The following is a 14,802-nucleotide window of genomic DNA, read 5'->3' on the forward strand; positions in this document are numbered from 1 at the left end:
CTGGGTTTTGAGGAAAATGGGGTAATGACAGCTAAAGGGTCTGGGATTTCTTTATGAGGAGTGATGAAAATGTTCTGGAATTACATAGTGATGATGGCTGCCCAAATTTTTGAAAATCACTAAATTGTACCTTTTTAAAAGGTGAATTGTATGGTATGTGCATTGTTTCTCACTTTTTAAAAACCACACAATCATCAACAAAAACAAAAGACAAAGAAACACAAAACAACCCCAGTACTCGACTATGATCCATATGCATTTCTGGATTCCATTCATTCCTGATAATGTCACCTTCCACAGAAATACAAACATTATTTGGCTAAGCATAGTTTTTCCTTGGCTATCGTATTATTTTTTCTAGATATTTACCTTCAAATTCTAACTTTATCAATTCTAGTGTGACCAACCATCCCAGTCTGCTCACGTCTGAGGGAGGTTCCCAGGGCATAGGACTTTCAGTGCTAAAACAGGGAAAGTCCCAGAACCAGGCAAGTTTATTTTTGCATGACCTTGCATGATTTACTTGCATGATTTACTTAAGTTCTCCATACTGCTGTTTTATATTCTTTCCTTCTAACTCTCCACTTTTTCCTTACTCTATTTCATTTGCCTTATTTTTTTTTATTTTAAAGTAATTGCTTACAAATAAGTATATCTTTTCTAAGTCTCTCCTAAGTTTGAGATGGAACAGTCAACTGTCTTCTGTATGTTCCAATTAGAGATCTCTTTGGCTACTGATACTCAAGTCTAATGGTGAATCTAAAGCTGCCTTAGTGTCTAAATTAACTGTCTTCTTGATTTTATCATATCCATTTAATCCCTTGAGCTAAAATGAGTTATCTTATCTCCTTTCCTTTATTATCACATCTAATGAATCACTATCCTCTAATTATACCACATGTGAAATTTTTCACAAATCTTCTCTACCTTTCCTACCTGTTCTCACTAACATGCATGACTTAGACCAAAGAGTAGCCAAGTGTTTCTCAGACTTTTTAAATCCATGATAACTTTGAAAAACACAAAAACCCCAACATGTTATGTCAAATTTAAAAATAAAATACAGTATTAAGAGTAAAACCAAAGACAAGACACGAGTTCCTTTTTTCTCCAAATTAAGTAACTGTCCTATTCTTCAGAGATTCTGATGCAGCACTTCCTGCCTTCTTTCTCTATTTCAAACACATACTCACCCACACACACGTGAATTCCCACCCACCCTTGACTTCACACACACAACTACAAACTCACATACTGCAGTGAATTCCCTATGATCTCAAGTGGCCTTGGCATCACTGTGAATATAAATTTAACTTTCTCATATTAGAAGCAAGGCTTAGTCACCCTTGACAGTTTCCAGTCCCCTACCTCCTCCCAGTTCCTTAAGGTGGTCAATCCAGATATACACCTTATAAAACTGCCTCCTGGTGACCACCCCGCTATGGGACAGCTACATACAACCTACTTGACTCACCCCACTGACCTCTATGGACTGCCCAGATAAGCCGCAATGACCTCCTCTCAGTATGGCATGCCTCCATGGGGCTAGTGCTCTCTTACTCTAAAGCCAATAAGAACTCCTCAAGGGAAACCTGCTTGAGTAACACTCCCGACTCCAGTAAAGGATCTGGCCTGTGGGTCCCTCACTCTCTCTGTCTTGCTCCCCACCTGCTGGTTGAACGAGCATACATTTCCCAGACAGTTCCCCACTTGCTGTTGGCCCTGTGAGGTGTATTACCTGTACTCCCCTCTTCTCTCTGGGATCTGTCAAGTAATACTCTGCTTCTGTTATTTAATGTGTTTTGTTGTGTTGCCTCCTCTGTGTCTCTCCTGACTGACTCACCCTAATCTAACTCTCCTCCTGGTCAGGACTACCCTAGTGAGTGGCTATCTTGGTAGGAATAAACTGGATACCAGTCAGAGGAGAGCCACAGGGGCGTCTGCCAACATAAGCAAGTTTCCTGCTAGTGGGACACGTAGGCATTAGGTTGTACGCCAGGATAAAGAAGTATCTCATGAAAGGCGCATTGTAAACATCCCTGACCAACTTCCCTGGAGCCCCATCAGTGCAGATCTAGAGTTTATAGCCACTCTCCAGAGAGACCTCAAGACCAAATTAGAGAAAAATGCAACACATAACTCAGAGGCTCCGCAGTGAGTACATGCTTTAAGTTGCTTCAGCACAACCTGACGATGGGGGCTTGCAGTAACTGTTCTCAGGAGAACTGTACCCCAAACATGCCCACCTACTGAACTATTCATCTTTCAAAATCCATGCTAGCTACTGCAGGCTCTGTAAATCCTTCCCTGACCACACCAATCCAAATAGAATAAATCCACACTTCAAGTGTTTCATTATCATGCAGTATTACAATTATTTGATTATATAACTGTCCTCCCCTTCCCCAACTTGAGAGGAAACCCTTAAGACAAAAATCTATTTCATTTGTTTATCTTATACCTAAGAAATAGCAGGCCTAAGACGCACTAATTTTTTGACATATTTACTACTTTGATTAAGTCATGACAACTCATGATGCAGCATGCTTGAAATATGACTGACATTTTTAAATAATAATTTAAAGGGAATATTTGGATGGTTTGTAAACATAGTTATCAAAAATATAAACTATATTGACATGTGTATCCATTGCTCTAGACTTTTATAATAGAATGTACTAAGTAACATAAGTATAGTCACCCTGCTTCCTGTCTATCCACCAGTCACTCTCTCTCTCTCTTTCCCTACTCAGTTAAGCTTACTGAAAAAGTAATACATTCTCCATCTTCTTTTCTTGACTTCTGATTTCCTCTTCAAGCCTAGAGAAATACAGCCTTTCCACTCACTTAGATGTTGAAAGTGCTGAGGCACCAATGACCTCTATATGACCAAAACAAAAGCACACTTCCCTTAAGTTATTTCTTGATTTTCTGCTGAATTTGACACTGATGGGCATTCCCCTTTAACTCCTCTACTACCTTGGTTTCTGGTTCTTCTGATTCTTTAACCATTGTTTCTTAGCTGCATTCGGGAATTCTCTTCCTTCACCCAAGTATTGGTTTTAGTTAGAGCTAAAGTATTGGTTAAGTACTGGTTTTAGTTAGAGCTCTTTCTGTTAATTTTTTCTACGCTTCAGGTTCACAGACCCAACTGTTTGCTGGATCTACACCCTTGGATAACTTATAGGTAATACAAAATCACTATATCAAAATATGAAATTACCACTGTCCACCAACCCCTAGATCTGGTTCACATCTTTAATTCAACTTCTTGGTTAGTGGCCCTTAATCGCCCAAGCCATTAATAAGGCGGTCCCCCTAAGCTCTTTCCTGACAAATCATATTCAGTTGATAATCAAGCACTGCCCATTTTACTTCTTACTCAGCTATTGAAATGTCTCCTTCTCATACCGTCTATTACTCCTTCTTCTAACTCAAGATCTTATTATGTCTCCCTGAACTATTGCAACAATCCATTCATTGATTTACTTGTCTCCATTTTTGCCCACATCACATTCATACTCCATTTTCCCCACTTCTGCCAAAGCAAGAAATATATATTTCATACATACACACACATATATATTACAAATCTGATCATATCATTCTCCTAATTAAAATCCATTAGTACAATCCTCATAACTAAATATAATATTTATTATATTTTATATTTTGATGCAGTTATCATATACGGAAATCTAGGTTCTGTCCTAAAATACCAACCTGGGATACACACTTACATATTCTATTCTCTTCTATTCCATTCAAAATTAAAAAAAAAAAAGGTCCAGTCACTAGCCTGTCTGAGTTTTAGACCCATTAATAGGCCATGATTTAAAAATTTATTTAAAAACACAGACCAGTGGGCTCAAGCCCATCCTCAATCACTCCCTAGAAATTTATTTTTGCCCTTTCATATTGATCTAGAAAGGTATTTATGTGGATATGGACAGCTACATTCACAAACACCACTTTCTATAAAATAAGAAATACATGGAGACTTTAAATTCTTCAAGTCCCCTACAGAGAAGTTAAGTATTTTAATCAGAAAAATACAGAGCAAAGAGGCTGTTAGAAAGGAAGATCTAGAGAAACAACAGTTGCTTCTTTGCCACTATACTCAGAAGGAAAGTTCCACTAGGTACAATGTAAACACAGTTCCACAACTTTAAGTTTGTGGAAAGTAAAAACAAAATAAGGAAAAAAAAATTATCTAAAGTCTGTTTGGAGAGGAGGATAACAATTGGCACTTCGTATCCAATTTAAAGTGAACTTTGGAATAGGTGGGACCAATTAACATGAAACCTGAATACATGAAATAAAACAGACTTTAAAATCAGTGTTAATTCCTCAAAGAATTTTCCCAGAAATTACTTGAATCCTAATATAAGTAAACTGTTTTGGAGGTCCTAGAACATAAGATAGAAAGTGGGGACCATAAGTTTTCTATGAATTATCAAGAGAAGTTCCATCATAGGAAAATGCTTTATAGTGAAAACATTTATAGAAAAAATATGACAACATCATTAAGTATACTTTCTTTCAAGTTTTTACTTTTTTCAATGTAATTATAAATCATGTTTACTATGTTTCAATCAAAACTATTTTTATTCCTTGGAAAACACTGATTTAAAGTAGGAAATGACATTCCAGTATACTCATTGAAATAAAATCTATAACACCTATTGAGACTCCTGAAACTTATTTATCAAAATTATATATCCTAAAACATAAATAATTCTAAATTATACATTACTGTATGTAGTATACATTTAGTATACAAAATATAAGCATTTAAGTGACCAATTGAAGGGGAAAGCAAGAAGAGAGAAAAAAAATCAGTCAAATAAGTAAACTCTGAGTTTCAAATGTGGATGAGACCCCTTCAGTTGGTTGTTTAATCACTCGTATCTACACTTAAGAATATAATAGTAAAATAAAAGAAAACAAAACAACAACAAAAACAAACAAACAAAAAACTAGATGGACAATCCAGTTCTTAAAATTGTCCACTACCTTTAAATAATATAGAGTGAGGCTCAGCGATGGACTACCTACGCATTTCCCTATGTACACACTCCAGCACCCCAAGTGTACCTTGCCTTCCTACTTCCCCATAGTCTTATGTTCCAGCCCATATACATTCCAAATCCAAAAACAAAATGAAAACCAGAATTGCTGTCACCTGAGTCCTAAAAATGTGGCCCTTTCCTCTAATTAGTTTAATCCTTTCAATATGATATTAGAAACATCACTTAACAAAAATTCTAAGCCAGAGATGATGTTTCCACACAATTTTATCTAATTCATTTGTAGCCTTTTTATTATACATACACAAGAGTAGCCAGAGTATTTACTCCCACATGCATTGTGAATTAATAAATCTGTAACCAGTGATCTCTGTTAAGAGACGACATTTCCAGTCAATAAAACCAATGCCATACTCACGGTGAAGGTTGGTGGGGCTGGGTTTCAGCATTTCTTGGTGTTTTGCAGACGGCAGGCTTCGCCATGTCCCTGACAACACACCTGGGGCGCATGATAGACAGTACAATGCACTATTAATTATAAAAAGGGTAGAACACATCTGGAAATCAAACACGGTACTGAAATCACAATCTAAAAGAAAGTCTTTGCAAGCCCCTTCAGTATTAACCTGGGGGCCCTGGCAAAGCCCCTGGAGTTGGAAATCTTTGACTCAGGATTCCAAAAACTCAGTTATACCCACGTCAAATCTGTCCTAGCTTTTCTTTTAGCATCAATAAAATGATTCTCAGCAGCTTTTCTCATAGCAGAAAAGCTCCTGAAAGCTTTGGCCTCACCATATGAAGACATCTGAAAGATTAAAAATAGAAACAGCTGTTGCATTGATATGTTAAAAATTGAGCAGGATTTTCTGTGGCGCTGGGTATTTAACTAAAAGATATGGACTTTTGTTTTACACCATTAATCACCACACAGGTCTTTCTGTTTATGCAAAAAGATCTGAGACGCCTCGAGACGTCCCCCTTGTTCAAAATTCCCTTCATACTAAGAGAAGAGGATAAGATGGAAGGAAATGCTCACGTATAAAATGTGCGTGTGTGTAAAATGAGAAGACACTTCCAAAATGTGAAAAAAACAGTAAAATGTCTTTGTGTCTTAAGTCCTCCATCATAATAAATACAGAGAGTACATAATATAACAAAGCTCCAAAGGGCAGGAGGAAGAGATATTCTTGCTTTCATGTAAACAGGGCTTACAGAGCATTGGAAAGATTCATTGGCAGAAATCAGAAAACACCTCCATCCAAAGCTGTACTTGGATGGCTCAGATATTCCTTCCCCTCAAAAGATTTAAAACAAACACAGCTTTGAATGGGGAAGCATTGGTTATAAAACTGAGACTCCACATCTTAGACTTTGCTCAGTGGAAATGCCCCTGAGGACCCAGAACTCTTCAAATATGAATCTGGTTCTTAAGAGGTTTCATGGAGATTCAACTACACTGCTTAAATTTAAGGTCATTCATGTTATTCCAGAAGTGGATCACTGGTGAGGCAGTGGTAGATAAACTGTTTTCCCAGAGCTTAAAGCTGCACGGCAAAATTCTCCACTTCTGAAAGAAATGATACAAGAAAACGTGGACACAACGCACAAAAACGTACACACACACACACACACACACACATACACACACACACACACACACACATACTGCTCATTCCAAACACGGTCAAGTAAGACTTCAAATTCAATATGTAGCGTGACAAGAAAAGAAAATGGTGCCATATCAAAGCCTCAACACACCTTCACCCTGGGATAAAGTAAAAAAAAAAAAAAAAAAAAAAAAGTGGTGTATGTCAAGAGCTGATGCTAAACTCTCAATGTATCCAGGGGTGGGGATCCTGTGGCCTTGGGACCACATGTGGCCATCTGGATCCTTCAGTGCAGCCTTTTGACTGAATCCAAATTTCACAGAACAAGTCCTTTTAGTAAATGGATTTGTTCTGTGTAGTTTAGGTTTGGTTGAAGGGCTGCATCTGGGGATGTGGAGGGCCACATGTGGCCTTGAGGCCACAGATTCATGGTCAAAAACATTCACAGGAACCACAAAGCCTTGTGTTCTTGCTCCAGTTTCCTGTGGGAAGCATGATTGTGCACCAGCATTATGAGAACATTTTGGAAGGCCGTCATTAGGAAGAAGTAATATACTAGAATTTCTGAGCTCTGAAATTTTAATCTAACTTACACAAGGTATGATGTCCAGCAAGCTAAATTTCACAGCACTGGAAACTCTTTAGCAATTCTCACTCAACTAAAAATAGCATATGCAGCATGTTTAATCTACTTGCACTGGTTTGTGACAATATCTGAAATATCACCAACTTGGAAACATTTTTGAAGAATTGTGTCTATGAGAAATCTTGATTCCTCTTTTTCCCTCTTATAGGTATTTATACAAAACTTTGAAATAAAAAAAATCTACCACTTAGAGTATATATATATATATATATATATATATATATATATACATTGAAGTAACTATTTTTCTAACAAAAGCCTACAGTAAGGGTAGGCTTCTAAGCAAACCTTTTTTCTTTCTGATTAAGAGGCCATGTCTTTGTAAGAAAACTCTTATTTAGTCTCAAGTACCTAGTAGTTTTGGTTTAAAATTGCAATAGTTGGTATACTGGGTCTATCTACACATGCTATAGAAGCTTTGTGATTAAAAACTTCATTTGAATATCTGAACTTTAAAGTTTTATTGAGTAATGAGAATAAATACATTAATCTTCAAAAACAATATATTTAGAATTAATTTAAATGTAGTGAACAAAACAGGAAAACAACACATTTTCCATAGTAACTTATATCCTGACACAGGATGAATATTCAGATCTAGAGTGATATAGCTTGCTCTTAAATCTTCATTTTAAGAAGGAACAACTGTTAATATTTGTTTCAGATTGCTAATTATTCCACTAATTTTGGAGGACTTTAAGCCATAGTAATATATATTCCTACAATTTCTAATTTGACTTTTTAGCTGAAATTTCCCCTAGATGTAAGAAAGAAAAGGAAGAAATTACCCTACACTCAGAATAAGATACATTAAAAATATAATACACCCACAGGATTTTTGTTAGCCTTTGTGGATTATCATTCCTTTAAAATTATAATTGAATTGCATCACAGTTTTGAGGGATAAAACCTTAATAGTTTTGACAGTTGTAATGTATAGAAATTGTTTAACTCAGGCAATTTCCATGATCTTCCCTGCATTAGACTTACTGTGATAATATAAGCCCTTCATACCTTAGGAAACACAACAATCATATTTCAGTATGTTGCAGCTCTTAAGAGTCTATCTCTATATGATTCATTCTTTCAGCCATACAAAAGAAGACCACAAAAGCTGTCACAGTGCTGACTTCCCAGAATTATCACGAAGATTGAGGAACTAGGAGTTCAAAGGGTTTGACCTCTTATTCTTTGCAATGTCTTTCATTACTCAGGGCCTTATCAGACACGGACTCTTACAGTCTTCTAACTGCATGTGAACATTCCCTCTTCACTCAAGCATCACGGAAGATTTATGCAAATAAGACATTCTGCAACCACCTCAGGGGAATGCTTGTCCTGACTCCGCCCTCCGCACTGCTGAGTTTTATGAATGACTGCAATCAATGCTATGAATGGTTGCCAACTGCCCACTCAGCCACTTCTACTCTTCAGTGCACGTACACACGGGAGAAACTCACATTGCCACAAGCCTGCAGATGAGGCTATGGCAAGGCTTTCATCTCTCAAAACAGGAACTAAATGTGCTTTCAGATACTTAGAGTATGTGAATTAAAAATTCTAAGTGCCTTCAAGAAACACAATTTACATAATTACTTTCTCTATTTTGACTTTCCATTTTGGCGCCTGCAATCACTACCCTCAATCCCCCCTCCCAAAAAAAACACCACTATTTTATGAAAATGTATCTGAATTTGTGTTTTAAATGGTTTTATCTTTCATGACTAATGCAGGAAACTAGGTACTGTGCAGTGAGCTGCCAAGTAGTAGATTATGGCATGTTTACAATTCTGTTCTCAATCTTAGGGGTTTTGAATTTTCCTATCATCAATGGAGACAATTGCATCCAAACTGTGCTGGGGAAATAAGTGTCTTTGTGCCTGTTTCCCAAGTGTTACTGCACTAGCCCACATTGGTCCTAAAATACCTTAGCGGCAGTTAAAATAATATAAGTTGGAGCAAAGAAACGTTTTTCAAATATACAACGTTTTTCAAATATACAATCTTCTGATTTGCTGATCACCAATTAAAAGTACATACAAACAGGGAAAAACGGATTAAGAAAAGACTTCAGGGGCTCTACAGCTGGCAACCTTGCCTACTAACCCCCTCCCCATTCAGTGCTTCAAGCCATTCTTTAACAATGCATTAGCCACAAAGTATCCAAAATATATGCAAAATTCCTATCTCCAGTCAGATCCTTTCTTCTTAACTCCAGAGTTAGCCATCTAACTGACTCCACAATATTTTCACTTGAATAGGTAATAAACCTCTCAAAATCAACATTTCCAAAATAGAACTCTTTGTGGTTTTCCCCCAAAACCTTATCCTTCAGCAGCCATCTCCATCTTGGTTGATTGTAAATATGTTTCTCCAGCTGTTCAGGCCAAAACCTGGAGAATTTGAGAATTGATTCCTCTTTTTCTCTTACACCCTGAGTCCAACTTCCAGATTTGCTGTATTTTCTAAATATGTGCAGAATTGGACCGTTTCTCAACGCCTCCACTATTGCCACCCCGTTCTGAGCCAATACTGGCTTTTACTTGAATTTTCACCATAGACTTTTAACTGGTTGTCCAGCATCTATCTTTGCCCTCCTCCTGGGGTCTATTCTGAACACAACAGCCAGAGTGACTCTTTTGAAAGACAAATGAGATCTTGTCACCTCTGCACAAGATCATGCAATGTTTCTGCACTTTACTCAGAATAAAATGCTAGAGTCCTTAGGATATTATCTGGACTTCCATGACTCTTAGAGCTTATCCCCTACTTACTGTCTCAAGCCCCTTCTTGCCTTGGGGTCTTTAGACCAACCTTCCCTTCTGTCTGGAATACTCTTCCTTGATGTTGGTATGACTAAACTCCTTGTCTTTTTCAAGTCTTAGCTCAGATGTGAGCTTTTGATGATTGCTACCCTGATCATTCTACTTACTCCTACAGTCTGCTCCCCTTCACCACATCCACATATTTCCATGCACCCTTTACCTTGCTCTACTATTTACTGAAATTTATTGTCTCCCACTGCAGAAATATGAGCTTCCCAAAAGTAAAAATCTTTGCCTGTTTGGTTCACTGACATAAGCCAAGAGCCTTATATGTATAATAGCCAAGCCACACACTACATATTTGTTGAATGAATAAATGTATAAAAAAAGCCAGTTTCAAGCTCAAATAATTAATTTAACGTGTTAAAACACAGTGATTTAAAAATAGATTCTAGGTAAAACTTTTATAAACTGTAAATTAAATTATGACCGAATTTTATGATTTGAATAATCATTAAATTTGCTTTCATATGATTTGACTAAGATTTATTCTCTCTCTGAACAAGAAAAGGGTATTTCATTGCATGTAATTTACTTAGTGGAAAGGACTTTTTAATGTCAATTACTGCTTTGAACCCATGAGATACTATTTAACATTTGGTATACTAATATTTTATCAAATAAAACTTTAAAGTAATTGTATCTGAGAAAATTTTTTAACAGTAAAGAGAAAAAATTAATTCCTTTACCTTACTTCTGATTTTTCTAAACAAGATAGGAAAGTAAGAACTTCTATTTATTTACTTAATATCTATCATGAACCAAAATATACAAAATATAATTCATTTAATCTTCACACCACCCTCCAAGGGGAGATGACTGTCCCATTTGGCAGTTGAAGAAACTGTGGATCTAAGAGGTTAAATTATTTTTCCAATGACAAATGGCAAAGGTTGATACTATAAGCAGCCAGCATTTGACTCAAAGTTGGTTTAGCATTAAAGATAATGTATTTTCCACTATTCCATGCAGACTTCTGACTTTAATGCTAAAAAGATGAATGGAAACCAATTCATAAAACCAATCAATTCAAAAAACCAATCATAAAGTTACAGAGTCCAGTATCTTCAGGTATGTTTCCATATCATTGATTTCATGATATAGGTATAATATTGAAAATATTCAAACAATTCCACATAATCCAGTATTCTTTGAACATTATTCTACTATTACAAGACCACACTCTCCAAATGTAACAGTGGAAAAATGGTGATAACAAAATATTGAGTTGGCCAAACTAGAAATGTAGAGACACCTTAAGACCAATAGGGATACTGGAATACTACAGAATGTAAAATGCAAGACTAGTTAACTGGTATATAGAGAAAGGGTCTATGTAGAAAGAATAAAGAAAGCTGAAAAGATAAAATATTCACTTGTGATACAAAGAGAGTGCAATTGATACAAATCTCTTCAAATATATTTTTCAAAGGAGGTCTTCAAAAGTAATCTTCTCATTTCCATTCACAAATTCTAAAAGGAAAAGCTGGAAAATAATATTTTAAAACTCATTTTACATAAAAAATTACATATTCATGTCACTCTAACAGTGAATAAATGACTATGATAACTGTTACCCACAAGATGAAGATGGAACAGTGAAAATCCTACAACAGAAGGGAAAAGTGAATGTTAGTGTTTTGAATACCCCGATGCCTTAATCACAAATCATCAGGGTCTGTTATAGCACCAGTGTGCATTCGGGGAACCCTCAGAAGCTACATCAGAGTAATTTTTATTTTACAAAAGGCATGAAAGGTAAAGTAGATTCCTAATTATAAGAAAAGGGACACCAGCTGGCCATTTTGCACAATGAGTGATGAGGATTGTTGACCTTCCCCTAAGGAGGCCAGGAAGTTATTCACAAAACAAGACAAAAAGGCTAGGATTCTAAAATAAAGTGATAACAAGGTAAAGATGTCCTACAGAAATTAATGGGAGATTTTAAGTTTCGGAAAAACAAATTTTTCAAAGACTGATAAGAAAAGAAAATAATAGGTAAGAAGTCAAGTCCTTGTTCTTCTCTTGAATCACTGAAACCTACCCCGTTTATCATTCTTTAGGTCTCCAGAATGCTAATAGGATTGATTCTGCAGGACTCTAATATTATTTCCAACATTTTGGCAACATGTTCAATTAACCTCTTTTTATCCATACTGCTATTTTTGTTAACATAATCAATTTCTTTCTCCATTCCCAAATTCTTGAAATAATATACTTACCTATGGATTTATACCTGCCATCATTCCCTACATACTCTCTCACATTCATTTTTCTACTTACTAACCTGCACTCATTCTCCAAAAACCAGGTGCTGCCTGCAAATCCAACACAACTTTAGAAAAACCTAGAGTACTACTGTGTTTCCCCGAAAATAAGACCTACCCATAAAATAAGCCCTAGCAGGATTCTAAGCATTTGCACAATATAAGCCCTACACCAAAAATAAGACCTAGTGATGGGTGTGGCTATGCAGCCTATCTGCATAACCCATGCATTTCATTGCAGAGCAGTAAAGAAGATGAGCAGCCCTTCTCATCTGCCCCATGAGAGCTCCACGGCTTGATGTGAGAGATTAGGGCCAATGGTTCTAAAGGAAATAGAGTTGCAAGAAATTCAGAATGGAATTCAGGGTTTGGAGAGTTGTGATGATGTTCCAGAAGAAGACAACTTGACTATATTTGAATAAATGTAGATTGTTGTACTGTACTTAAAAAAAAAATAACACATCCCCTGAAAATAAGCCCTAGGGTATCTTCTTGAGGAAAAATAATTATAAGACCCTGTCTTATTTTCGGGGAAACATGATAGGAATTTCCTGCTGCTAAATCTTCAATGGAGAGAGCACCCTATTCATTCCATCCATAAGGGAGGAAAGAAAACAAAAAACAAACAGACAAACATAAACTTCCCAACAGCTATGTAGCAAGAAGTAAGGAATTTCCAGAGGAGGAACAACAGACAATGTAGCAGAGGAAGGCATGAAAAGAGGTCTGAAACTGTGTTTTAAACTCTCAAAAGGAGAACAAAATGGATGGAGCTCAAGTGGAAGTGCAGTGGGTTGATGAGAAAAAAGGTGATGTGAAAATGAAGATAGAGAATGTAGACAATTGCTTCAATGGTAGAAAGAAGCTAAACTGAGAAAAGGAGTGATGCAAGAAAGATGGTCTTTTTAATACATTTGGGGACAATTCTAGATGAGTAATTACTCATGCAAAAGGCAGAAGTTAAAGCTACAGGTGAGAGAGGAGGGAAGTAGGAATGAATGGAAGGTAGGGGAGGAGAATGAAAAGTAAGGAAGGGGAGGGTAGAAGAGTGGATATAGAGGGATGACATGAGATAAACAGGGAGGGGATTATTTCTCCAAATGTTACCTTTCATTTGAGCATAATTGCCATCTCCATTTTCTCCCAAAAAGATTCTTGCAGGATAATGCTGCAAGAAATTCATTTTGGAAGGGTTTAGGAGAATGAAACTCATCTCTTCACCTCTCCTCATATCTCGAACTCAGCTTCTAGAAGCAGCACCTTTGGCTCACTCCTTCTTCCCTACTCCTACCTGTGCCAGAGGTGTGTGGGGTGGAATATTTGAGGGAGCTTTCTCCTTCCGACTATCATCCACTAATATTAATAGTTATGTTTTCACTAGTGAGAGGGTTTGCCACAGCTTAAAAGCAGGAAGAAGTTGGCAGTTTCTTCTTTTGCTTGTTGGGTGCAAGCAAGAAAAGGGACTTCTTTTCACTTCTCCTTGAGGGCCCAGCTTACTGCAGTAAGTGCCCCAGGGCAGAATCTGCAAGCTTCTAACTCTAGCTAATGGGTTTCCCTGAAAATAAGACCCACCCATAAAATAAGCCCTAGCAGGATTTCTAAGCATTTGTGTGATATAAGCCCTACCCCGAAAATAAGACCTAGTGATGGGCGTGGCTACGCAGCCTATTGCACAACCCATGCATTTCATCACGGAGCGGCCCTTCTCATCTGCTCCATCATGACAGCTACTATCCCAGAGGTGACCAGAAAGGTGAGGGCAGCCCCACCAACAAGGTTGGCTCCCCCTGTCAGGTCCCAGCCAATGGTTCTAAAGTAAATAGAGACGTAAGAAATTCAGGATGGAATTTGGGGTTTGGAAAGTTACGATGATATTCCAGAAGAAGACAATTTAACTGTATTTGAATAAATGTAGATTGTTGTACCTTACTTAAAAAAAATAACACATCCTCTGAAAATAAGCCCTAGGGTGTCTTCCTGAGGAAAAATAAATATAAGACCTTGTCTTATTTTCGGGGAAACACGGTAACTCTCTTTCTCTTTCTCACTAACCATGCATATTTGCATTACTTAGGTAAATAAATCTGAAGCCTGCTCAGAAACTTAGTCTTTTAGAATTAGAGTTTTTTGTTTGTTTGTTTGTTTTGTTTTTTTAAGAAAACTCCTTTGGGAATGACAATCCACAGTAATTAGGGAGAACATCAGGAAAACTAAGAGGACCTCTAATTTTCTTTAGTAAGGTAGAAAATATATAGTCTGGATCAGTGGATTTGGCTTGTTTTGTTCCTTTGGCATCTATGATAGTGCTTCTGTGAGAAACATAGCACCATGGGCTCCAGTTAAATAAACAAAAGTCCCAGCCATTTTATTTTGCACTAAAGAAAGAATGTTGATCTAAAAGTCAGAATGATAGTATTATAGGATAGG

At 36.8% G+C, this 14,802-nt stretch overlaps 1 protein-coding gene across 35 annotated transcripts in view; it reads right to left on the reverse strand.

Annotated features, from left to right (window-relative positions):
• RIMS1 (regulating synaptic membrane exocytosis 1) overlaps window positions 1-14,802 on the reverse strand; it is a 477,545-nt gene that overhangs the window by 387,866 nt on the left and 74,877 nt on the right. For 34 of the 35 annotated variants that reach the window (XM_076003214.1, XM_076003213.1, XM_076003222.1 and 31 more), the window contains exon 2: window positions 5,449-5,529. The exons of the other annotated variant lie outside the window; for it this stretch is intronic. In XM_076003214.1, the coding sequence (XP_075859329.1) occupies window positions 5,449-5,529 (81 nt within the window). The remainder of the gene's footprint in view (window positions 1-5,448; window positions 5,530-14,802) is intronic. 35 annotated transcript variants of the gene reach the window in all.

Source organism: Microcebus murinus, chromosome 5, assembly GCF_040939455.1.
Source record: "Microcebus murinus isolate Inina chromosome 5, M.murinus_Inina_mat1.0, whole genome shotgun sequence".
Classification (NCBI taxonomy): Eukaryota; Metazoa; Chordata; class Mammalia; order Primates; family Cheirogaleidae; genus Microcebus; species Microcebus murinus.